Source organism: Perca fluviatilis, chromosome 3, assembly GCF_010015445.1.
Source record: "Perca fluviatilis chromosome 3, GENO_Pfluv_1.0, whole genome shotgun sequence".
Classification (NCBI taxonomy): domain Eukaryota; kingdom Metazoa; phylum Chordata; class Actinopteri; order Perciformes; family Percidae; genus Perca; species Perca fluviatilis.
This window is the reverse complement of record NC_053114.1, coordinates 35095311-35122385: the sequence shown is the minus strand read 5'-3', so window position 1 is coordinate 35122385 and position 27075 is coordinate 35095311. Positions and strand designations below refer to the sequence as shown.

Sequence of the window (27075 nt, the reverse complement as noted above, 5' to 3'; positions counted from 1 at the left end):
TATTTACATTGATCAAATAATTCATTTTAAAATTCTAACATAAGTTCACAGTTTAAACCTTTTTTTCCCCACATAAACATTTCCTCAGTACGTGGTAAGACCTCCCTGAGAAGTCTTCTTCTACCACGTGACAGACAAACTGTTCACTGAGACCAATGTAGCTGCTTCACCCACCTTTTGATTTCCCACTCCATCAGTGGTCTGTATCCCCCCTGATGGCTAGTCACACTGGCTCCTCTGCGGGGAAGCCAAAGCCATTAAGCAGCCAACACACTCTGCTGACTCTCCCTGTTTAATTGCCTGATAGGGCTTGTGATATTTTTATCAGCCGTCCTGTGGCGGATGGCTGGCGAGAGGGGACGTGTGTGTGTGTGTTTTCATGTGTGTGTCTTTACGTGTCATGCTTCAGTACACCTCTGACAAGAGAGCTGCCTGATTGCTGTAGAAAACCCGGGGCTTCTGTGCACCTGCATATCAAACTGTGTGACCCAACCTCTCAGCCGTGACATAGCACAGAACATCCATGCCTAAATCCGGCTTTGGCTTTGACACCTCATCATCATTGTGCTTCAGATAATGAACCATGTCTTCAGCACTTTGTAGCTTTGTTAAATATTATCACTGAGAAATATCTTCCCACATACAGTACATGCATACCGTTGTTCCTCCACTGTGGCGATAGAAGGATGTTTGAGATTTAAAGATGGCTCTGGAAAACATGGTGGATGGATTTATCAATTCAAGCTGCTATTAGTATCTGAAAGGGTGCTTTTTCTTGCCAAGAAAACTATATATATAGATACAGTAGAGTACAAAGGTGGACCTCTTACACACACACACACACACACACACACACACACACACACACACACACACACACACACACACACACACACACAGGCAACACTAGCATTTCCCCACTGGCTGTTAGGTTTATTAACTGTGTGCTTGTCCACAGTCAGAGTGATTTAGGGCTTTGGAGGGAGGTGAAGGGAGAAAGTGTCAGTGTGGGGAGACCAGAGAGAGAGACAGCATAGGATCCTTATTGGAGCTCCAGCCAACTAACTGCAGAAAACCAATTCTCTCAGTTTTTGGCAGGGGATTAGGAAGTGGATTTCACCTCTTTGAGTGCAAGATCTGTCTCATGTGGGAATTACTGAATTCGTTCAGCAACTCCCTCTGTGCGGTTTAAGACATTTCACTGCGGTCACTCCACACACTGATTGGATACAGCCAGTTAGTCACACTATTTCACAAAGCAAGATCAGTTTCTCCCCAAATAGGGTAAATGTAAAACTCTGAACTCTGGAAAAAATAAATGAAAGAATATGCATCACATTTCATGGTCAGTCCGGATTTTTCTTTACCATATTTTATGATTTGACAGCAAAGTTACCATTCTGATGCCTGTCAAGCTTTCCTTTCTTGCACAGCACATACTGTAGCCTATGCAGTTTACAATGTTGAGATGGGCATATTTTCTCACAAAAAAATTCTTGGTAGTTATTGAAACAATGGATTCTTAAATTTCAGACAGAGGTAGATGGATACTATCTTAGTTTTTTGGTGAAATATTTCTTTAAGTTAACCATAACTCTCAATGAGTTGGCTTAAAACTCTGTCTCCAGCTTTCTTTCTAATGTTTCTAGCTGACAAGTTTTAAACAAGAATCCTGTAGAAGGGGTCTTAAATCTGCACTTGATGGCTACATTATGATATAATGCTAAAAGATGCAGGCTAAAGCTGCACATTCCAAACAAAAAGTCCAGCATCCTTACCAGTTGATGACCCATAAAAGACAATTGTTATCTTGCAGTGGAGATCCAGTTAGTCCTGGTATTATGAATATGGTAAGTAAAGACATAATCAATACGTTTAAAAAAAAAAAAATCAAAGCATCTTTCTTAATAGTGCCCAATGCAAACCACTTCAATTTGCAGTGCCAAGTTACAGTTGCTAAGCTATGATTGGAGAGTCGCTGTTCAGCGGAGGGGTTTAGCCAACAGTCAATTGGGTAAACAGGAAACAGGAGATATGGGTCAACAAGAAAAACAACAAACACTTCTGACTCTTCTAATCATCACAGCAGAAAGGAGCATGCTAATAATCAAAATTTATTTTTGGTTGACACATACAAATCATGAAATATTCAGAGTTTAACTGCCTCCTTTAATCCCAACGGTTGTGCCAGGATTAGAAAGGAAGCAGAACTGGATGTTCAAAAACACCGCCTCTTTCTTTCCCTGTTTGTCCGTCTCTTCCTCACACTTTTCAGAAACACACACACACACACGCACATGCACGCACACGCGCGCACACACACACACACACACACACACACACACACACACACACACACACACACACACACACACACACACACACACACCTACAGTAGTCTCACCATGGCCACAGACACACTCCATCACTCACCCATCACCTTTACAGGTCATTCCTCTCCCCTGCACTACCGTCTCACATCCTCCTTCTCATTCCTACACTATCTCTGGGTTCTCTCCTTCACCCCCTCCTCCATCCCTCTTATCACACACAAAACACACGTTTGCACATACTGACATCCTTACAGCTTTTGTGTGTCTGGCACATACACGTAGGCTACACACACTCATAGACACAGCCAAAGAGGCACACACACGCACGCACGCATGCCACACACACACACACACACACACACACACACACACACACACACACACACACACACACACACACACACACATGTTTTTTCTCTGTTTTGCTCTGGGGAAGTTGGCAACGTACTGTAAATCTATTGTATCCACTGCTGTGAGCTATGTGGTTACACACACACACACACACACACACACACACACACACACACACACAATTACATGTAACATAAATCTTGCAACATAAATCTTGCACATTTTGCAACTAAAACATGAATCCCTGTGAAACACCTGAGGAGGAAACATCAAAGGTACAATAGCTAGCAAAAGGATCCACCTCTGCTAATGAAAGTGAGTCATCCATTAGCATTTGCTTCCTTCATGTTATGTAAAGACTCTATAGCCTCTGTGAAACCTGCTTCAGACTCCCAATGATGTAACTTTTTAGAAAAACAACAGAAAATACCCCAAAACAACATAAGTTTATATATATCAATAATACTCTTGTCTGTCGGGAGCAAACTGGGGTCGTTATGTGATTATTATGTGATTATTATTATATTATTATTGTTAGCCATGTAGTAAAGAGGGAAGGGGTCGGTGTGGTTGAATAGGACAACAAAATGACAGCTTTAATAGCAGATGTATCAGAATTGTAAGTGTAGTTAGCATTTTTTATTTGTTTATGTTGTTTGTTAGCTTGTTAGCTAGGCATTTCCCCCTCAGGAGAGGAATGTGAAAACACCTGTCTAGTAACAAAACTTGCAGATACAATCGGTATAGTCAAAGTCAGATATTTTAGGGGAGATAAACATGAGTGAAACACATTTGTGAGCGGAGGTTGATTTTAAAAGGTAATACGTCAATGTTGTGTTCACAGCTTTGCACAAAAATGTGCTATTGCAGGTTTAAACTTTTCCAACTAGTTATTTTAACCCAAACCATGATCTTTCCCTACTCAAGTCAGTTTTTTAACCTAAACTCAACCAAACATTAACCACAGCTGTGTAAGATCACTAAATGGTTTCATTTTGGCAACAGTGATTTGAAACTGAATTTTGGAAAGATTTGACAGATCTGTTGCACTTTTTATTTTAAATGAATGAGACCTGTTTTGTATGTTTCTCAATCACATGATAGTTCTTTTGCACATGTAACTGTCTCTGTTGTAAGGGGACTGACATAAATTGTACTGTAACTTTGCAGTGCTGACAGGCAAAAGGAGAGAATGGCAGCATCACCATATGCCTGACTGATCTGCAAATCTCCTAAAGCGGTATGTGACTTGATTCTTTCTGAAGTCATATTGGCAAAAGTGCAGAAAACCTTTCAAAGTGCCCTTTTCAACAGCAGCCAAAAGAGGACCTGGTCAATAAGGAATGTCAATCAATTCTAGGCGTTTCATAATTTAGACTATGTAGCCATTGTATTCAACTTAATTAAATTTGCTCGAGGTCTCCCTTTTCACCCACCTCTCATTCTCCTGTCTTCTTCGCCTCGCCCCTTCCTCGCCCACCCAGCCCTCTCCTCCTCTCTCCACATCCCTCACTTTGTGAATGTGCTGCTGATTGTTCAACAGTCCTCTAAGCCTGATGGTGAGATCTATTCTTGACTCTTAAGCACACCGGAGGTGGTCAGAGACAGGGACTTTTATGTTCCATAAAGAGGAAAGAAATCATTCAGTGAAAGGCCTTATAGCCTTCCATTGTGCACAGGTCTAACAATCACAGCTGATTCTGATTCCACTCAATATGTAACAGCTCTCCTGAGCTACATGACATAACATTACAGGCCACTTGACACAAGGAGGATGATCGCAACGTTGGCTGTGACTCTTTTGCCATGGGCATTCCATCTGTTACCTTGTTGATGAAAAACATTTTGTTTATTCATTTAGGGTGTGCGTCAAGATGGCCATCGCAGGAATGCCAGTTTGTTTGTTTTTTTGTTTTCAAATGATAAGGACTCCAGCCCATCCATGCCGTGGATTCGAGTCACATTTGGTATAGTCTGGATCAATGACAATTAATTCACCGGATAATCGCCGGAGCATCCATCACCGCTGGATCTTCTGCCGAGCTAGCAAGCTAGTCACTGAAAAATCACAAGTTTTGAAGAAACTTTGGATAGTGCAACAAGGCAGGCCTGCTTGGTTCTTTCAGGGAATGATTGTAAAGATTTACAAAGAATATGTTTATGGCATTTACTATGTAACTGGGACGTTTTGGGATCGATTGACGGGGATTTGCTATGGACAAAATACACATGGTGATACACTGCAAGAGCAAATTGCGTTTAACCATGTATCCAGCTAATTTAAATATCTCATGTTACTGTATTGTGTGAACAGTTAACTTCATTATATATTTTATGTGCCGTTTTCTTTTGTGGAGTGCAAATGCTCCACCAAAACAAGTTCCTTCCCGAGACTAATTTGCAGATACACTGTCGCTGTGACCGGAGATATGTAGTTTACTGAGCGGTTTCACACAAAAAAGTGGTACTAAGACAAGAGACTTTCTTGACTTACAACATTATATTTTAAATTGACGAACATCATATGTGTAAGTAATGGCTCAATTCCAACTTGATCAAAACATTATTTTTGTCTGTCTATACCGTACATATTTTTTACGAAATAATATCCATGGGGTCCACCGGAAGGGAAAGGACTTCGCCTCTCTCCCTGGAATCCACTACAGGAATGGGCTGAATTTTCCCACCAGAAGGTAAGACATTCATTTGCAGGTGGGATGAAGTATGGAGGTCAGCAGGGCCGGTGTCACATTCAGTGCTTTGGCTGGCTGGCTCCAAAATTGCTCCTCTTCTCTGTTCCCCTCCAAGAGTGATTCTGCTCAACAGACTGGCTCTACTGCAAAGTTATAACTATGGGAGTCAGTAATGACACTCAAACTGTCTTAATTATTCTGAACAATGGCTAGTCCTACATTGGTGTAATTAAGCCTTTCTAGATGTTAATTTGATCCTGGCTCACCCAGCTCTTCATGGCTGACTCTCACATCGACATGATTTTATCACACAACATATTGTGCTGCTAATATTCATTTAGTTTTCATAGCCAAAGAGAAAATGATAAAGGACTGTGTTTTTCTGATCTCTCTCAAGGCTGGAAGAGGAGCCATGGAAGGAACACAAGCCTACCAACACAGCCAATCAAGACGCTCCTTTCTGAAGCCTGGCGATGGTTTAGCACAAGGCCATTTACTGTCAGAATTTAAACCCTTATGATTTATGGTATATTCGCCCTGGTCTGCTTTTTCTCCTTAGTTCAAAGGATGAGTCTGGCTGCAAAATGCTCAAGGGCACAGGCTAATATGATAAACAGGGAACAGAGACTGCAGGCTGGGGGTGGTTGGGCCTCCTGCACACTACAGTTTACCCTGACCCTGTGAAAAGCAAGCAATGGTGTATGGTGAGGGATGCAGAATGTCCGGAGCCAAGGGGGATAAAGGGGTGAGATCTTTTACCCCATCAACTCACACTGGAGGAGGAGGAGGAGGAGGAGGAGGAGGAGGAGGATGGTATTGCAGGGATCACCAGTCATGGAGGATTATCATTGCTAAAAATAAGAAAATGGTATTTTCCTCTCTTTCAAATGAGTTCCTCTGGGTTCTTTTTCTGTTATTATTTTTTAGAAGAGAGAGAGAGAGAGAGGTTTTATGAAATATGCAGGAATCATCCACTGAACGATATAGCATGCTAATATATTGAAATGTATTTGGTTTCTTTGCAAAATGCTTTGTTTGTTGTGGAGAGAAAACTATAGCAGCTTACTGTTCAGAATAAATAAATAAATAAAAACAGCACTAAACATCAATATCCTTTCAATTAAAATCCCAAAAATGGAATTGTTTCCTCTCATGCCAGCAAGTAGGGGTCATGTTTTGGAAATAGCAGAAATCACATTTTGGAATTGCAATTCAATCTCAAGGACAGATTCAATAAACAGTACTTAAACATTTTATGAGCACTGCAAGATGGATTTAAGCCTCCTTAGTCAGAAATAGGCAGCTAACTGTATCAGCCTCCGAGGGATCGTCTGGAGGGGGGATTGGCTGTGCTTGAAAACGAACACTTAGGACGGACTGTTAGCAGATGGCAGGGTGAAAACTTGAGCTGCTGGTTCTTGGGTTGACATATCACAGTAAGGTTGCAGCTCAAGGCAGCACATCATCAAATCATCAAAACGAAGTCTGTCTCTCAGTTTCGATTAACATTCACCCGATAACTCAGAAGTAGCCAGAAAAGGTTAAAAAAAAGAGTGATTACTATGTAATATACAGTACTTTCAATGTACATCACAGTATGAGCACACTATGAATATAGCAGAGGTGAAAGAAGTACTCAGATAGGGTAGTCCGTGAGCTACCATGCATGGCACAGGCCATTGGAAGCAACTTCAATATGTGGACAGTTGGAGCTGGGGATCGAACCGCCAACCCTGTGATTAGTGAACAGTGGCACAGCTGCCCCTTTGGGGCCATGAGATGATTAACGGGAGAGGAAAAAATTTAAAGTTCTGCTACACAAATCTTTGTTTGTGATATGTTGGCGAGTTTGAGTTTGTTGGGCCTAAAACTTTTATTTAAATGAAACCATCAAAAAATGTTGAAGTGTCTCTTTAATGGAACTACTAACAACTTATAGACCCCAACTTTGCACAGATCATTATTTTTCATATGCTGAAATGTAGTGGAATAGAAGTCTAAAGTAAGAAGATTGAAATACTCAAGTAAAGTACAAGTATCTTGAAATTGTGCTTCATGTTAATGTTCCACCAGTGGAATATAGAGTGTCCTCAAAGTCCATGCCAAGTCATGCACAAGGAAATCAAGTTTGACAGACATGCATTCGCCGCTGGGCTTATTACATTTCAAGTCTTCTCATGATGGAGAACTATTAGCTTGGACATTAGCAGCCTTTTATTTCTAGTAATATAGTTCAGTCGTTTTGTCAGCATTCTCCTCTACCTCTAAATAGGGCACATATGGCCCATTTCTGACCATCATAATATTTCAGCAAGGGAGGGAAGTAGCAAGCAGAGGACCTGGGCTTTTTGGAAGGGGGGTTGGCAGAGCAAGAGGCAGAGTGGGGACATCAGGTTGGCAACCTGTGGCCATCTTTCTGATGTTATCCATGCGTATGCTTTCATCAACTTAATCCCAGGAGGCATGCACAAGTACACAGTCGCCCACATGCATGGAAAGACACATTGGCACAAAAAGAAAACTTTTAGCCATGCACATCAAAAGCTGGAGCATTGCAAAGTTGGCATTAGGACAATATTTGTGAACAAACTGGCAGATGTCAAAGGGCTTTGACGGCATGGTTTAAAAGGAAAAAATGCACTAATACGGATGTGCTGTAGTTACTGTGTGTGTTTCTGAGTGCTCTGGGCCCTGGGCTGCCAAAAATATAGTGCCAGGCCTCCATGCTACAAGCGTAAGGAGATGTGGGAAATGTAAAAGCATTTTCCTTAAAAAAAAACAACTTACAATTATATATAAGTCAGGAAAAAAGCAAAAAAGAGAATGTGAAAACAAGATAATGGAACTTTCTATGTATTGAATTTCTACTTTTGATCCACTATTGCTCTGTACAGATCTTAGACTATCAGGACACTCAAGTTTCCCCGAAATCCACCCAAATCCCCATGTCCCTCTCAAATGTCACTATCAAAACATTTTAATTTATGTAAAAGTCAAGGCTTTCTCCCTAACTCCAGCCCCAGCGTGGAGTTGAAAGGGGCTATCTGGAAAAAGAAAAAAAACTTGAGTCACACGCATATATAGTGTTTTAACCCTGAGGCCTGCAGGGTAATGGTAGGATTAATTACTGTTGAGTTTGACCCAAGGAGAACTAGAGCAGATTATCCCAGATGCTGCAGAGGAAGGCATTAGTTCTGGTCGTCCCTCTATGGCAGCAGAGAGACAGCCACCTCAACTGCGAGGATGTCACCATGACCTCGCTGATTTGGCCCGCTGCACAAAACCACACAGAGGCAGCATACAGGAGGCTCACGTGGCATACAGTGTTTATACCAGGCTCCTGTTGTGCTGCTCCTGTGTGCTCTTTTGTTGTCGTCAGATGCCAAGCGGGCGACCGTAAGCCAGCTCCTCTCCTCTCAGCAGGCAGGCATCAGAAAAGAAGAATAATGTGTAATTACAAAAGACAATCTAAAACAAAGCCCTTTACTTTAAATGAGTTGCTCTTGGAGAAGGGAAGGTTATCTCAAGGGGGAATTCTAATGAAGCAGATGGCTTAGTTTTCACAGGGGCAGACGCAGACTTTTGTTTTTACAATCTGCCAACATTTCCAGCATTCGGAGAAGCTTCACCTGTCTCATGACCGCTCTTCGTGTGCATCGGCGTGAATTAATGTGTGTGTGGAAAAGACTTTTACTTTTTGACATCTCTCACAAGATGGAGAGAACAAATAATGAGAGTAACCTCACAAATTTGCCATTTCCTGCAGCGAGTTGCACACACATACACACAGGATGGCAAAAGAAATGGTGTCAGAATGCCCTGAAGAGGTGCACATATTGCACCGTGCTATGTCTTAGCAACTTCGTGAAGTGCAATTGAGAGCATGCTGTATGTTAACAGACAGAGAAAAAAAAACACTCCAGGCAGGTGTTCCTTATATTTTATTCTATACCGTTTTATTTCATCTAGTATGTGTGCTTATCGACAATGCCGTTTTTGCCTCACTCCTTTCACTGCCATACAAACCACGAGCCATGGCTACTGCGCGTGTGGTTGTCGTGTGGGTCAGTGCAATGTCCCGTAGGTACACATCCAGTCACATCATACCTGTACAGTTACCCTTATTGCTTTTTTCCCACAGTTTCTGTGTTAAATGCACAAAAAATAGATATCCATTGATCAATAGCAAAGCGGTCAAAATACTGTCCTCTCCAAAAGGTTGCGTGTCCTCGTAAGAAGTGTTGAACCAGTCTCAAAACAAAAAGGTTTAGCCTTCAGGTAGAAAGTCTTGGTCTGTAGCATCATGTAATGAAAATGTCCCCACTCCTGCGCCACACCAAAAGTAGATCGATTACACAATGCAAATGACATGTTTCCTTAAAAATCATGGACATGTTAAGAACTCTGTACATACACACAATTTGGTGAACATTGCTTATCATTATCTGTTAGGGTGATGACATCACTTATTAAGAGTCTCAAATAAATACTTAAATATAAATAGGTCCTATGGAAATATATAAATCTGTATAAGTAAGTACCTTGTCGACATTATGTTCCCAACATCAGATTAAGTTTTATTATAGTACATACTTTAGCAGATGAAGGAAAGCTTCGAGAAGCAGTCTTTTTTATGTAAACCCTCATCTCTCCAAATGTAGTATGAATGTGCCCTTTCTGTTCCCCCTCAGACTAATCCAGTGAAGAGCAGCCTCACCTAAGGCTTCTACACAGGATTTCTGATCAGCTGCAACCAGTAGAGAAACATATTAAAACCATGTATTTTCAGAACCAAATCTAAGCATCTAATTTGTATATTTGTTAGTTTACAGAACCATGCCAGACTCCTGCCAGTTAGCTGTACAGCGCCATTACCCTGAAGGATCTTTAGGTTATACAGTCTTAGTGTGAATTTATATGCTTCCCACTGTTGCATATTATTCCTAATATGGGTCATATCCAGGTAACACTGCCCAACAGCTCACTTTGTGGTCAAAATAACATTACTGTTGTGTTATTCCATCTCACTGGAGCGGCAGCAAAAGAGGTCAGTCATGCTAAAATAAACAACTTTTCGCCACATATAGCAATCTTCATATCATATCCAATCGCTCTGAGGTACATTGTCATATGGAACACCTGATTCTGGTGCTTGTGTACGAAATAAATTGAGCGTTTGTGGCACGGTAGGAGGGATTTATGGTCATGAATGAATAACGAGGGCCTCAGAAAAACACACGTGCCTTTTTCTCCCCAGAGAAATTGCAGGTTTGATTCCGCTGCTGCTACATATAATCCTCAATCACAGCAAATGATTTTATTAGCGTGCATCACTGATTCACCAACCCATATTTATGAGCGAGTAGGGCAACACAAAGAGAGAGGGATGCTAAGATTAGGCAGTGAAATTGGAAGTGCACCAAACAGAATCTGAGAATGCTGCTTTACAGAAGCAACCAGGATTTTGGAAATGGTACAGGTGCCACATGGAGCTCCAGCAAAAGTCTGCGATGTTGGGACTGAAGCAATTTACAAACCTGCTGGCTGATTCACAACACATCCAACTATGTCCAGCAGCAGGTCCAGAGCCAGGTCTGGCCTCAGGTAGAAGAAAAGATGAATTACTTCTGTCAGACATTATTATTTATATATATATATATATATATATATATATATACATACATTTTTTTATTACCCCAAAATACACAGTCTCATTCTCAAGACTAAGTAGCCCTGACCTAGATTAGATTCAGTTAAAATAGAGCAACCTATTCACACCAATGCAATATATTAAAATCAAACAATAATGCCTAACAGGATAACAAAAAAAAAACACAGACATGTTAGGTGCTTTTCCAGTATTTCCTCTGAGCTGATTTCTGAACAGCTTGGAGCGTTTGGACAGAACGCTGGCAGCTGTTGTGATCCTTTAACTGCCCTTCATTGCCATTTCCTCTATTGCTGCCATACAGCTGATTTCTTCCCATGTTGAGATGGGTGACACGGAGAGACATCATGAAAATAGTTCCCCGCATGAGCGAGTGAGTCACAGTTGTTTTTCTTTATTCGCTTCTCACGAAAGACATAACGATTCAAAGCCTCCTTATCTAATTCCCAGCTGATTCCTCTAAAAAAACACTGTCTCTACTACATTACGTTACACATGAGACTGCAGCAAATAGTCTGGGAGGATGGAAATAGCAAATCCCCTTGAAGAATAAACATTGCTGTCAGGTACAAAATCTTGTTACTCCAATTTCAGATATTTTCATTTCTTTACTCGGATTACATGGTCTTCTGTGAGTTGAGAAAGTTATTATGAAACACCTTTTCATTTACATGATACAATTTTAAAGCTGCATGGTCATCAATCAATAATGGCTTTTGTTAATTTCATAAACGTCGGAAGTTTTCTCGGATAAAAAAGTCCAACACAGGAGATTTTACAAAGATGTTGGCCGAGATGAAACAGACAGGACATTGTGTCAGCTCTCTAACTGACAGTGACAGATTCAGCTGATACACTGTGCGTCCACCCAACCCTCCCCTAAACCACTTATATGCGATAATAGACCAGACTAAGTTCAGGCCAACTAATCACGGGAAGGGGGCGACGTGCCACAAGTCCCCCAAGAAACAGGTACCCCATCAGAATGAATACCACAGGGTGTCTGTCTACCTGTCTTCCCCGTGGCTAGTCTGACTACATCATTCCCTCAGTGCATCAATGTCTCCTCACATCCACACCTTTGTCTTACAGACTGGCTTCAAACGGTTCTCCAACTCCACGCCTTAATAAGGTCATATTGTGAGGAAAAAAAGGGGACTTTTTCCTGATGTGCGAGGCACAGCAGTCTATTTGCTTATTTGCAGTGCAATGCTAGCAGGTACATGAAGACCAAGGTTTTAACGCCTACACTGTGTGCAGACAATCAGTATTCCAGATGTGAAACAGTTCTATGTGTTTACTTTCTGTCACAGAGCTCTGTCCCTCCCACCCCTTAGCCGCTCTGGATGGTGGTCTAAAGATTCTTCCTACCATGAGGGGCAAGGCCAACGTCAATGTTTCAGAACATTTCAGATAGCTGTTTACTGCAGATTCAAAACAGGTGTTGGAGATTGGAATGTGGGAGAGGTGCTCCGTCTGCTAAGAAAAACCATGAAAATGTTGCGTATCCAGATGAAAGCTATAATCCATTATTGATTTCACTTCATGTTATCTAATTCAAGAGTCATTCTGCAATGATAAGCTAATTTAAAGAGTTCTTGTTGCGTCCACTTCCCCTGACTCTGCCTCATCTAATCCTATGTCAGTTATTTATAATCTACATGTCACATGACCAGTAACATAGATAATACTGCATTCAGCTGTTGGCTTTGCATGATCTTGAAATCATGTAATAATGTCTACATTTGGCCAGTTATCCAAACAAAACTAAGAAAATGCATCATCAAACAACACCATGCACCCCAAAATGTAACACATCATCAACAGTGTTGCTTAAAACACAGTTGCAGCTTTCCAGATAGACCTTCCCTTTAGGTTGATGATAGAATGTTGTTATTTTAATGATAAAATTGCCCCAATATCTTATGAAGCAGTTAATGAATATAGTGATGCACATGTGCAGTGTAATAATTTCCACTTAGAGCAAGCTGCTTGTAGTCAAAGACTAAACAGTTATTTAAAATGGATGAAGATAAAAAATGTATGTGTCTAAGTCTTCAAAGGGTTGCAGTACATGTATTCATGTCTTCAACAAAAACAAACAAAATACATACATTAAATCACAAATCATAAAAGCGGTTAAAAACTGCTTGGTATATAAACTGGCCTGTTGGGTCTGACTGCAATAAAGAAATGTCTGTGAATGTGCATATGTGCATTTGTGTGTCATGTCATGTGTACTTCTATACCTTATTAAAAGGACTTCTGGGAACTGTAATGAGCAGAGAACGTGGTCACCGTGCACCTCTGTGTGTGAGTCCATGATAGCCTGCGAGGGTCAAGGGATTATAGACATGTCTTGTTAAATTAGGTTGCTGTGGCTGAGTGCTGTGACTGAGTTAGGGACTCAGCTGTCTGAGTGGAACCTGGGTTGTCTTGGTGATGAGCTATAGACAAACATGTAGAAGCATATCACTGCTCCTCTCCTTTGGGAGTTTAGTGATACCTTCCTCCACTGTGTATTCTGTTTTCTTGACCACTGTGAGGCTCTCTGACAGTGCCACCAGATCCTGAATGAATACACAAATATGATGGACCTTTTACTATCTTTCTTCAGTCTTTTTGACTGCAAACAGCTACATCTAGATTTGCTCCATAGTGTATATCATATTAATTTAGATATACCTGCATCAATGCAAACACAACTGAAATCCAAATCATTCCATAATGTTGACAAAATTCAGTCCTCCCTGCACCTTCATGTAAGCAATTTCTCTGTTACAGAAGGAGCACAGCAGTATGGCAATACTTTATGGAGAACATGCAATAAAGAGTGGGCTGTTTTAGGCAACTTACTCAGAGTCATAAATCCAGGTTGCCTCACAACAATTGAGTCGGTTCTGTGTCTTGCTAAAGGACACTTTGGCAGGAGAAATGGCTGCTGATAAAAATTCTGTCAAAGATATTTAACCAATGACCTTTTTAGTTAGTTAGTCTCTTAAGCCCTGGGGGCACCATGCCTTCAGTGCATCCACCATAGCTACAGTACTTACTTTTAGCAACACAAAATCTACATACATTCAACATCTCAAACTCAGCACTGGCCTTCAATGAGGAAACATGTCTATGCTGATCACATAGCAGCTACAGTAGAAGAAGTAATGCACAAATCAAATATCAAGTGGCATATTTCCCTTTCCAGCACTTTTGGGATATTTCAGCTTGTGTACTGTATGTACTGCATTTGCTCAATAACCCAAAGTCTAGTTTTGGGGCTATTTTATATTTGACTATTTCTGAAAGGTTTTGAGTTCTACACAATGCAACACACAAGCTGTGGTTAATGGAAGTCCTAGTTTTTGTGTGAAAAAGGCAAACATCCGTTTGATCAGTCCAGGGAAAAGTATTTCCTTGCATCCGACTGTTCCACTGAATCAAACACTTATTCTCACAAACACTCACGCATTAACAGTTGCACACAGTCAGGAAGAAAAACAACACATGCTTTCTACACACATTAGCGGCATGAGCTTGGAAGACAAAGTGAGCTTGTTAGGACATGGTTAAGGACCTGCAGAAAGCCAGTCGCTTACATACTGTTATGTCTCGATACTGAGAGGGAGGGTAGCTCGCTGAAGCCCTCTCCCCTGCTTCAAAAAACAGTATTATTACGATAAAATGGTATAAAATAAGGATTGACGGGTCAAGAGGAGGTGAATCATTACCATACAGGAAAAGTTTTTTTTGGTTTCCTAAAATCTCTTTTCTATTTCTCATTAGATTTTGAAAAGTTTATACAGAGGATAAATAAGTACAATCTAATAGATACATTTAGGGATCAACAATATGTGATCCTGTATGAAATGGTACAAGGGTCAGTCTGTCTCGAAGCATGTTGTTTTAGCTAAAAATGTAGATAATTTTTTTAACACACAAAAAGCATTTATACATGCAGGTATTAGTGCATAGGTTCCTGCAGAAAAAGAGTATTATTTTGTAGTCCAATGAATTGTCTCCCCAAACATCACCAGATGAATTTAGCATAGTTATAGAAATAAAGAAAACCATTGTCCTTTAAATGAAAATCTTTTTTCACACCCTCCTATTCCCTTGATTAACTTATCATTTAAATATATCTCTATCTATATACAGTATGTATGGATAAAAAAGAGGAAAAAGCATAAAACAAATATAGAGTATTCTAGAGCTCTGAGTTACTCGGTAAAGTGTCTTTTAAATCACAGTAATGTTTAAGATCTTGGTAAAATGAGAGGTTGAACACAGTGAAGGCTGAGGATCAAAAGAAAAGAATGCCACACACGGAGATAGTTTGAGTGTGTTTCAGTTTGGAGGAGCACAGGAGGGTGTGATCAATCCTCACAAATTGGAAGGGAGTTTAGAGCGGACAGTTTGAGGTTCTAGATCTGATGAGTAGGCAGCAGAGGCCCTCCTTAGAGGCAAGGCCGGGGCGGCTACAGGGGACTGAGTCTGGTGAGGGTGCCCCGGAGATATGTGAATTGGAGGAGTCATTCGCCCTGGCACTGAGCTACAGGCTTTGGGGGCAAGAGTGGGTGAGGAAAAGGGTGAGGGGTAATATCCTGTTTCCACAGAGGAGCGAGCAGTATGGTGGCCTAAGGCCTGGGCCACCTCCTGGGGCAGAGATGAGTGGGAGCTGGATAAAAGCTTTAGGTCCTCAGAAAAGCGGCCCAGCGGAGAATCTCTTCCTGTTGTGTGTGGCTGGCTGTGAGGCTGTGAAGGGAGAGAAGACTGAGGCATGAGCAGAGAACTGTGGGATCCTGTGGCACTCGATGGGTCGCTGTAGAGGAAAGTCCTGCCTGCCACTGGGCTTTGAACAGTAGGGCTGGGAGCCACCGGGGTAAGGCAGGGGGAGGCGTTTGCTGAACCGTACTGGGCCAGGGAGGCCAGGGCAGATCTCTCCAGGGACATCTGGTGAGGCAGTAAGCTAGACTGGAGGCCTGCTAGGCTAAAATGGCTGAGGGAAGATGGGGAGCCCTCAGCAGGCTGCTGGCTGTGCTGTCCTCTGCTAGAGGATGGGGAGCCATGTGGAGGGGAATGGAAGAGGTTTAAGCCACTAGTAGTCCTGCCTCCCCCGGCAAACTGCTGCAAAGGAGCCACCTGAGGAGGCTTGGGAGGTGGCTGGCTATGCAGAAACTGACCAGGCATAGGGCTGGATGAGCCGGTAGATATAGGACTCTGACAACGGGAGGAACTAAGAAGTCCAGCTGTAATTCCAGCAGAAGATCCTTCTTCAGGACAAGCTGTAGACCCTCCTAAATGGCTCCCAACTGCCCCTCCTGATGCTCTGCCAATATGTCCTCCAATCACCCCTCCCCCTGGCCCACTCAAACCTCCTCCTATATGGCTAGTTGTGGCTCCACCAGAAACCCTTCCCAACAATCCAGGATTCCCTATCAAAGAATCACCAGAAACCCCTCCAAGTGGTCCCCCAGAGGCCCCTACTGTCAACCCCCTGGTAACCACTCCCATTGATCCACCTGAAGCCCTCCATAACGATCCTCCAGTAGTCGTTACTACCAGCGATTCTCCAGAAGCCCCACCCACTGATCCCCCAGAGACTCTTCCCATTGATCCTATAGAAGTCCCTCCCATTGATCTCCTGGCTGCATCTCCTATTGACCCGCAGGTAATGCCCCCTGTAGCTCCACCTGATGCCCCACCTGCTAACGTGCTACAAGCAGTAACGACTGATCCTTCAGATATCCCTCCCATTGATTCTACTGAGCTCTCTACTACTGATCCACCAGTAGCTCCTCCCAACCCAAAATGCCCCCCAGGCAGTGGCCCTGTCGTTCCAGTTGTAAAGTCCTCTCCAGCCCAAGCAGTGTCTCCTCCTGTAGCTCCTTCCAAAGACCCTCCGACCGCTCCAGCTGAAGACCACCCTGTAGCACCACCACATGCTCCAACTGCCCCTCCACTTATTCCTGACCCTGTGCTTCCACCTGTAGATCCTTGGTGGAAGAGGTTTGAGGGAGGTGGGGTGCTGGAGCGAAATGGCTGTTGATGCTGTGGCTGTGGGTGTAGCTGGGCCGTACTAGATGAGGGTGAACCAGAGGAAGAGTATGGTCCGAAGGGAAAGGCAGAGGCCCCTCCTCCGCTCGACCCAGAGCCAGCCCCACTAGGTCCACGCTGGCCTCTGCTACCTGAGGCCTGTTGGCTAGACCCAGTTGCCCCTGTACCTGACGTCATGTGCAGGGCCCGAAAAGAGGCCAGCAATGGCATGTCAACGCCAGTGTGCAGTTTAGAGGGTGTGCTAGAGGGAGAGTCCCCAGCAGAGCCAGGTGCTGTGGATGGAGGAACAATTGTGTGGAACTTCTTAAGCCGGCTGGGAGGGTCCTTTAGAGACCCCAGAACAGAAACTGGAGGCCTGAAAAGAGTTTGTGGAAGGTGTGGATGGTGTGTCAGAGCAATGGCTACTGAGGTGGTGGTGGCTGCTGCCTGTAGAGGGGCCTGGATGAGTGGGGCCCAGATGACAGGGGTAGGTGAAGGAGGAGTCTGGAGTGGGGCGTTCTGCAAGAGGTGGGCACAGTGGGCCATGTCCCTGTCATGCTGCACAATCTGCTGGATGATCTCATTCTCCTGGTAGTTGAGTTCACCAGAGCTGAGGTCGTGTTGTACCTTGTGCTGCAGGATGGAGTTTTTCTTGCCTGTGAAAGCACACACAAACAGAGACACAGACACATAGTAAGCGACAGGTGAGAGAAGAAAGAGATAAAAGGAGAATTAGCATACATCTTGTAGGCCGTTAGAACCAGGTTGACATTTGGGTGTACTCAAGTAACCACCCTATTTTCCAACATCCCTTTCCAATAGAAGAAGCTGTCACAGGAACAGCTATGAAGGGAGAAAATAAAGACAAAAAATGTGTACCTGAAAATCACAAGTGGAATAAAGGGAGGAAAAGAGATTTAAGAAAGAGACAGGGGGGTGGAGCAGAAGGAGAATGACAAAACATAAAAGAGCACAGAATTAGAGAAACAACAAAAGATAGGTGGGACATATAACTACCATGTGACAGAAGGACAGGATGACAGCCTAAGGTGTAGGCGGTGTATGTTTGACTAGCTTTTACTGTGATTCCCGAAGTAACAGGGACAAAACATAAAGCAAACATTGTACCAGAAGGTGCAGGTTCAGCCTGTGATAGAGTGTAAGCTGCACTAAGATAATGGGTCAAGCCTACACCTATCTCTTTTGGCTGGTAATATCAAAGGGAAGCACATTAAAAATCAGGTATAAACTTGAACTCTTATTATTCTAAAACACTACATCTTCTGTGGGATAAGCCACGTCATGACACACACAAAAAAACGCAATAACAAAATGAGGGATTTGAGATTTTTGTTGCTCCTAGTTGTTTTCCTTTACTTTCCACCCTATGGGCACATGTACTCTGAAGTCCATGTGAGCTGAGCACAAGGTCAAAGAGACAAGTTGGAGTTACGTCACTATGACAGACACACTAACTGCTGACTCAACCTATGAGAGAAATGTGTGCAACTCTGACCGCAAAGTCCATAAGTCATTGTTGAATGGTTGTAATAGCGATGACAGGGTTAATTCACATGACTGCCATTTTCAATTTGGTGCTAACAAAAGGCTGTGAAATCCAAAGATACTGTAAATGCAATTAGACCCAGATCGATCCCTCCATTTTCTGGTATGACTGGTGGCAGATTAGTAGAGATGTTGCATTGAGGTATTATATCTACATCCAGCGTGTGACCCTGGCACCACCTGACCCTTTATCACCTGCACACCTCCAATCAGATAGCGCAAAGTCCATCAAGACAGTAATTCATTTGTGGATCATTGCTGTGTGAGTGACTTAATTAGAGAAGAAGCGTGTACATGAGCATCAAGCTCAGGAGAAAGGACATACGCAGGAGACCATCTCATAGAAACATCACTATCAGTCCACCACATCTTTTCAAAGCAGCCATTTTCTACAAAGAGACCCCCTGAAGCAATTACTCTATCTTCCATTCTAAACATAGCTGAGGATAAAACAGAGCATGCTGCTATGGCTGAGTGATGATACAGGCGTGCTTTTCATTGTGAATTTTTCATCTACTCAGGGTGAGCCTGGGAACAGCGATGGATATGGAAAGAATATCAATTGTATGCGTAAAAGAAGTCACGCAGGGACTTCAAAACCACAGCTCTATCCACATGTTTATATGCAGATGACTTTCAAAGTACTTTCAGTCATTTGAATGAGTATCAGTGTGGACATTTTTTACAGTCGTAGCGTTATGTCTAAAAGATTTGGCTCTGGTTTGAAATCTTGTTCTTGTTCCTAAAAGTGTCAGTGTGCCATGCTGAAGAGATAACATCTTCTCCTAACATAGTAATGCAGTCTACTCATTACTATGGTGACTGGGTAAGACAAGATTAAACATTAGCTTTATTTGCAAATGTTAAAAATACACATTGTAGGGTTGGTAAGGTTACCATTATATAAAAAATCCACACACTTACGCATTGAAAGTTTGCAAAATGCAGTTGGTGGCATCTTGTTTACAGTAAAAATAAATCTTAAATATTTCCCTCTGAAATTGTCGTAGTAAAAAGAAATCTTAATGATTTCCCTCTGAAATTGTTGTTTGAATTTTATTTTTCTTACCAATACGGTCCAGCCGGTCCACGGCAACAGTCTCAAAGGCCCTTCTCATCATAGGATACTCCTCCAGCACCTCATTGAAGTTGTCCACAGACAGTGAGTACAGGCGACAGTACGTGTCTGCCCGGACACTGGCTGTCCTTCTGCCTCGTGTCAGCAAACAAATCTCTGCAACAGAACACAGCAGACAAGAGATGGTAATGTAGTGGAGGTAAACCCAGAGGCTCTGTTAAAACAGCTATACCAGTTTTACTATAGATTTCTCTATCTGTAATTTAAACTTACAGTACCTTTTCCAACATTAACTAAAGAGTAGGATTTTAAGGCTTTTTATTTCCTTGCAGATAGTGTATGCTAAGTGAAGTAAAGCACAATACACTTTCTAAGCAAAACGTGAACTCAAGAGTTTTATTTTTTTATTTTGTAGCATTACAACTTTTCTGTAATCTATTGGAGCAGCACTTAATGCCACTTTCAGAGCTTAGAGGTTTGCCAGCCCTCATCTGCCATGCCCACTCAGGAAAATAATGCTCCATTAAACAAGCTGCACTGCTGTAGAGCTCTGGCACAGAGATGATGTGTGTGGGTGCAAGTGTGTCTGTACTGTTCAAGTGGGATGTGTCTATGTGAGAGCCAATGTCTGCGCACGGTGTGTGTGTGTGTGTGTGTGTGTGTGTGTGTGTGTGTGTGTGCGCACACACATACACACAATGCAGGTGAAAAGACTATATTTGTGTGTATACATGCCAGTGTTTTATTCATGAGAGCAAGGCAGCATGGGAGAGTAATGTAAAAATGCAGGCTATAAGAATATATTTATATGAATGTACTGTATGCATCTGTAAAAATGCTATATATTGCATGTATGTGTGTATTTATATGGACAGGGGGTTAGGTGACTTTGACGTATGTTTGTGATAGTGTGCCATGTGTTTATATAAATTCCCTCATGTCTTTTCTCTTTAGCTTTCATCTCATCTTCTGCCCTCCATTTCTGTGTTTGCATCACACACCTCTTTCTCAGAAACCCATTTCCAGCTCATCTACACAGACATGCTCTCAATTCTCTCACATAATACACTTTTTTCTATCCCATAGATACTGAAGGCTCGGGTTATGGGAACATCATAGTCTTGGTTAAATATTATAAAACTTGACAACAACTTGAAACATGAGATAGACCCTTGATTGTGTTCTACCACATACTTTTTTACTGTATTACAGTTTATTTATTTTTATTTAACCTTTATTTAACTAGGTAGGCCATTGAGAACAGGTTTTCATTTGCAACGGCGACCTGGCCAAGAAAAGCGTAGGCGTGTAACACAACAAATAGTTTCACATTCAATACAGTACATAAGTAAGTGGCGGCACGTACTGAGGTGTAAGTAAGTCAATGGATATGCAATACACATGAACAGAGAGTCTACATCACTGCTGAGATGGTGTAACAAGTCAATGGTGTAAAGAGTCAATAAAGAGTTAGTCTAGTGGTCTAGTTAGTGAAGTAAATCAGTTATGACACAATGTATGCTATGTTAGACAGTCTAGATAAATGCTGAAGTGTAGTGAAGAGTCAATATACAGTTAGTGCAAGTTGCGGTCTATTAAATGATGTAGATCAGTAATAACACAGTAAGCAATAATCAGTCTATATAAATGCTGAATGTAGAGAAGAGACAATATACAGTTAGAGCAAATGGTGGTCTAGGTAGTGATGAAGATCAGTAATAACACAGTATACAAGAATAGACAGACTATATAAATGCTGAAATGTAGTAAGGAGTCAATATACAGTTATTGCAGATTGTGGACAAGATAGCGAAGTAGATCAGTAGATGTGCAAAAATTGTGTGGCAACAAAGGTGGGAAGAAATAACAGTTGAGCATACTAGGGCAAGTGAATAGTGCAAAATAGCGTAAACAAATATGATAGCAATGCAGGTGTGGATGTGCATCTGTGCAACTATGCAATGGGGCATGACAGAGATAATGGAGCAAGGGTGTGCAAAAACAGTGGGTAAAAGACGGGGAACAGTTAGCACGTACAGTGCTCGGACAGGAGCACGGACAGATGTGCTTTGAAGGCAGTTAGTGGGCTAAAGGTTTTGAGTTTCAGTTTGTTTTTGTAGTTCATTCCAGTCATTTGCAGCTGAGAAGTGGAAGGAGTGGTGGGCACAGGAAGTGTGGGCTTTTGGAGTGACCAAGGAGATGTAACTGCTTGAGCGAAGGTGGTGGGTAAAGCTATAGTGACCAGTGAGCGTAGGTACAGCGGGGCTTTGCCTAGCATGGACTTGTAAATGAGTTGGTACCAGTGGGTTAGGCGTCGAGTGTGTAACGAGGGCCAGCCAATTAAAGCATAGAGTTTGTAGTGGTGGGTGTTATAAGGGGCTCTGGTCACAAAACTTATGGCACTGTGATAGAGAACATCCAATGTTTTCAGGAGAGAGTTTGAGGAAGTTCTGTAAATAACATCACTGAAATCGAGAATTGGTAAGATTGTCATTTTCACCAAAGTGAGTTTGGCAGCGTGAGTGAAGGAGGTCCTGTTGCGTAATAGAAACCGATCCTGGACTTAACTTTAGATTGAAGGTGTTTTATGTGTTGCTGGAAGGAGAGGGAGCTGTCTAACCAGACACCTAGGTATTTGTACTCTGTCAAATTTTCTAATTCCAGTCCATCGAGTGTGGTGATGCTGATCGGATGGGCCGGGGTAGGCAGTGAACGATTGAAATGCATGACCTTGGTTTTTCCGGAGTTTCAGAAGGAGCGCTGAATAGCGTAGAAGCTCTCCCGAAGGTTTGATAGCACATTATCTAATGAGGGGCCGGATGTGTACAGGATGTTGTTGTCTGCATAGAGGTGGATTTGTGAGGGCCCAGCAGCAAGAGCTACGTCATTGATGTAAAGGGAGAAAAGTGTCGGCCCGAGAATCGAACCTTGTGGCACCCCCATGAAGATAGCCTTAGGTCCAGACAACAGGCCCTCAGATTTAACGCACTGGACCTTATCAGAAAAGTAGAAAACCCCAGCTTGTTGAGTCTGTCGATGAGAATATGATGGTTATCAGAGTCAAATGCCTTGGACAGATCAATGTAAACGGCTGCAGAGTAATGCTTTTTGTCAATGCCGACTGTGATGTCGTTTATGACCTTGAGGGTGGCTGTGGCGCAGCCGTGACCAGCACGGAAGCCAGATTGCATAGCGGAAAGGACACGATGGGATTCGAGATGGTTGGTGATCTGTTTATTGACTAAGCTTTCGAAGACTTTCGAGAGACAGGGCAAGATAGATACGGGTCTATAGCAGTTTGGGTCGAGGGTGTCTCCCCATTTGAAGAGAGGGATGACTGCGGCTGATTTCCAATCTCCAGGAATTTCTGAAGATGCGAGAGACAGGTTAAACAGGTTGGTGATGGGGGAAGCAATAATACTTGCAGATCATTTTAGGAAATATGGGTCCAGATTGTCTATCCCAGCTGATTTGTAAGGGTCCAGATTTTGCAGCTCCCTCAACACGTCAGCTGTCAGGATAGGGGTAAAGGGGAAGCGTGATGGGGTGTGGACGTGAAGCTGCGGGGGTTGTGGGATAGTTTACTGGCAGTCCGGCTGCTTTTCTAATACCGTGAGCTTGTTGATAGTGATTTCAAAGCCGTGGGAAGTTGGGAGGAGGTGTTCTTGTTTTCCATAATTTTGACAGTGTCCCAGAACTTTTTTGATTTGGTACTACAAGAGCCAAATTTCAATTTGAAGTAGCGAGCCTTAGCTACCCAAACTGCCTGAGTGTACCGGTCCCTGGCTTATTTAAAGAGTTGCATATTTTGGGGGGTTGCTTGAGGTTAAAGCGGTACAGTAACTAGGAAGTTGTGTTAAACACCAATATATAACTGGACAGTTTGATGTCAACAAGAGCCTGGAGGTTTGTGTGGTTATTACTTTGCAACAGCCTGGTGTTTGTGCAAAATCTGATCAAAGTAGCTAATTGCAATTTGACAATGCACACCACTCACATTAAGAACTGCAGATGGAAAACTTTCTGTAAAGCATAGCCTGCAAAGGAGATAATTAACTGAGAGGGAAAGTATTTCAGTTAATTAGCCACAGCATGCTAGCTGTTGTCGATGACAGATGCTGGTAAGCACTGCTCTGCCGTCATCACTGAAATAATTAGAATTGCAATTTGGTACAGGTAGAAGTGAAAATACAAGTAACACATGACTATAAAAACAGAGATGTGATTTTGGAGGGATCTTAAGGGGGCGCCGGGTGCAATGCAGGGTTCACCTACTTTGAGCAGGCGGATATCACAAAATGCTGTCAATGTTGAGTCCAAAATTGCAGTGTGCTGCTCGATTGCCAATGACACTCCCCCTACTGCACTTCTCCTCCCACTGGCAAGGTCCCAAAATATGCTCCATAGAAGAAAAAAAAATCCCACTGCGCCATGAAACTGCCACCTCTAGACTCACACATAGACCACATGTTTTGACTTATCTGGCAAATAATAAACAGTGAAATTGGACCTCACCATACAGCTAAAATTAGTAAAATTTCAGAATATATCCTATGGGACATAATAATATACGGTAAACATCTGTACTATGCAAACAATCTTACAAAACAGCTCTATACAAACATTCTCTTTTTGACACTTAGACTGGCATTTTGTCCACACTGTTAACATATAGAAGGGACTGCAAAAACACCTCTCAATATGATAAAAGCCAAGAAAAAACACCAACAAACATCGCCTCAAAAATCACCTTGAACTAGTGGAACCGAGTGAACACTAAACAATGTCAACAGTACACGGTTCAAATACGTAGCATTCACTACACAGCAACTGTACTAGATTAAATTACATTTTACAGGACTTTGCATTTTTCTGGTCACTGAGTGTAAAGTGGTTATTATTGTGTGTGATGGTTTGAAAAATGAGATAGGGCAACATATAAAGGGAGAATGCATGATTTAACAGAGACAGAGAATGAGGAATAGGTACTCTCTACGAAGCATAAAAGCAACCTCATGTGCGGTGTGTTACTGTTTGTGGGCGTATGTGTGTTAGAGAGAGCATGGGTGAATGGACAACGGCCAAGTTAGCAGGAGAGCTGTGTGAATGTGAGAGGGTAAAAATACCATGCTCTTCTGCATGTGTGTACTGTAAGTGTGTGCGCGTGGGGCAGCCGCGGCTGTAGCTGTGCTGGGGGTCCATTTCCCACAGCACTGCTCCAGTAATCCCCTCTGGAGAGGAGCATCACAGCTCTGTATTAAATCCTCTTGTCCCGTGGCTTTCTGGATGAAGCCAACACTGCCAAGATGAGGCGTTGAGCTGCAGTGAGCCCTCTGGCCTCATCGAACTGTCCTGCAGAACGCAAGTGAAGCCCAGACACTTAGCGGTGCCATCTGAACTACAAGTGTGGGAAGAGAAATCCATGGCAGGGTCCGGGTCTGGTGCAACCCGCTCAGAGCTAGACAATAAGAGATTAGCGGATATCTCTGAGTGCTGAGGGGCTAAATGCACTGAAGCTCAACACTGTCTTGAATCTCAGGACTTGTACCAGGACTGATTTGGTCACCAAATTGTAGCTAACATTAAACCAAAAATATTTTTGGAGAAATAATAAAAAAAATACATAAATAAATCACATCTATTCTTCTACCACTGAACAATTCATTTCAGGTTTTGATTTTTCTCAGTTTTTCTATTTCTCTCTAAAAAATACATTTACCATTTTTGTATGAAGTGAATCATATTTATTTTTCCTAAATAAACAATAAATTATGAGTAAAATATAGAAATGAACCAATTATGTATCAAATAATTATTAAGTTCATTGTTATGAAATGTTAATTCATCATTCTTATTTTTGCAATTTCATTATTTACTCAATTTTAAAGTCATTTCATGAAACAAATAAATGTCATAATGAATTCGTTGTCACCGCCCATCAATTCAGCCGATTACTCTGCACTGTTCAACTGTAGACGGCTTTGGCGGATGGTTTGTGAGTTACATTCAATTTATTTATGAATGTTCTACTTCGACTGCTTGCTCACATCTCCTGTGACTCATCGGAATGCTCCCCAAATCCTGCATGAAATCACAGGACAGGCTTAGTTGGTGTAGCTCTGTAAGGGGCGTGTGTTTTCTCCCCAGACTGACTGCTGCTTCTACAATTACAGATTTCTGTGTGGTCCTCAATAACAATGAAATGATTCATGATCCGCCCAAAATTGTGGGCTTTGTCAACTCAAAATTAGCAAAGCTATAATATCATCATGATACAAGATAACTAATTGGCTGTGAATTAAATGTCTTCATACATTATATTTTTGATTCTAAAAATCGCGTTTAGGAAAAGTCATTAAAAAAAGGTAAAAACAAAGATGCAACTCTGAGAATAAACTTTAAAGGTTTACTTGAGAAATCATCCTGCCGTGTACCCCTGCTGTCTTGTTCTGCTTTAAGTTAATCTTGTTCCCAAAACTGTGTTTTGCAAGTTGGCGCTACAGACACAAAGATGCCTTAGTTTCCAGGAGAAAAACTAAATCTGTGCATAAGAAGATGTGACAGAAGTGACAATGCATTCATTAAAACTGAATGACATCAATTCAAATTGGGTGCTTCTCAGCGAAAGGAGTACTACGACGTAATTTGCTGTGACCTTAGTGAGAACACGCGACACATTGGTTGGATGGTGCAGCCCACGTGTCCTGGGCTCTTACGGGAAAGATGCTTCCCCCAGAGTCTCTGCATCAGCTTCCAAAGTGGAGAGCAGACTGCATGCCATGCAAGATGTCAGTGTGTGTGAGTGTGTATGTGGATGTGTGGGAGAGAACGCAAGAAAGGTAGAAAAACGGAACAGGGCACATCTTACATTACTGTCTGTTACTGTTACATTATGGATACAGTATGCTCACAGTGTTATTGCATGTCTACGGTACATGTTGTACAGATAAATAGAGGGTCAGAAACTATGTTCTCTATGAGTTTTTATTGACTTACCCTTACAAATACATTCAATAAAAAACAACACTTTCTGAGGTAAGATTGGTACAAGAGGGGCTGTAGCGCTGAACTTTTAAGTTTTAAGCTCTAATACCCAAGAGATCAAACCATCACAGAGTAAAGGGTTTAACTTATCAAGGTGTTCATTTATACAAAAAACACACTGGTAAATGGAAGACACTTGGCAAGTTAAAATGTTGGTATAAACAGTAAATTCTGCTCAAGGTATCACTAAAAGATAACTTGGTTTCCAACCACAGCTTGTCACGCTGAATAGAATGTATGTAGAAAGAATGTAAGTATGATAAAGATAACAGACATGGCTACATTCCTGTGCTCATTAAAGTGTAGAAAACG

At 42.1% G+C, this 27075-nt stretch overlaps 1 protein-coding gene across 2 annotated transcripts in view; it reads right to left on the bottom strand.

Moving 5' to 3' along the window:
• Positions 1-9307: 9307 nt before the first annotated feature.
• Positions 9308-27075, bottom strand: part of LOC120556283 (potassium/sodium hyperpolarization-activated cyclic nucleotide-gated channel 4-like) — a 92335-nt gene continuing 74567 nt past the window's right edge. For both annotated transcript variants that reach the window (XM_039795765.1, XM_039795764.1), the window contains 2 exons: positions 19711-19875; positions 9308-17731 (listed from right to left, as the gene is read on the bottom strand). In XM_039795765.1, the coding sequence (XP_039651699.1) occupies positions 15423-17731; positions 19711-19875 (2474 nt within the window). In that variant the 3' untranslated portion in view covers positions 9308-15422. The remainder of the gene's footprint in view (positions 17732-19710; positions 19876-27075) is intronic.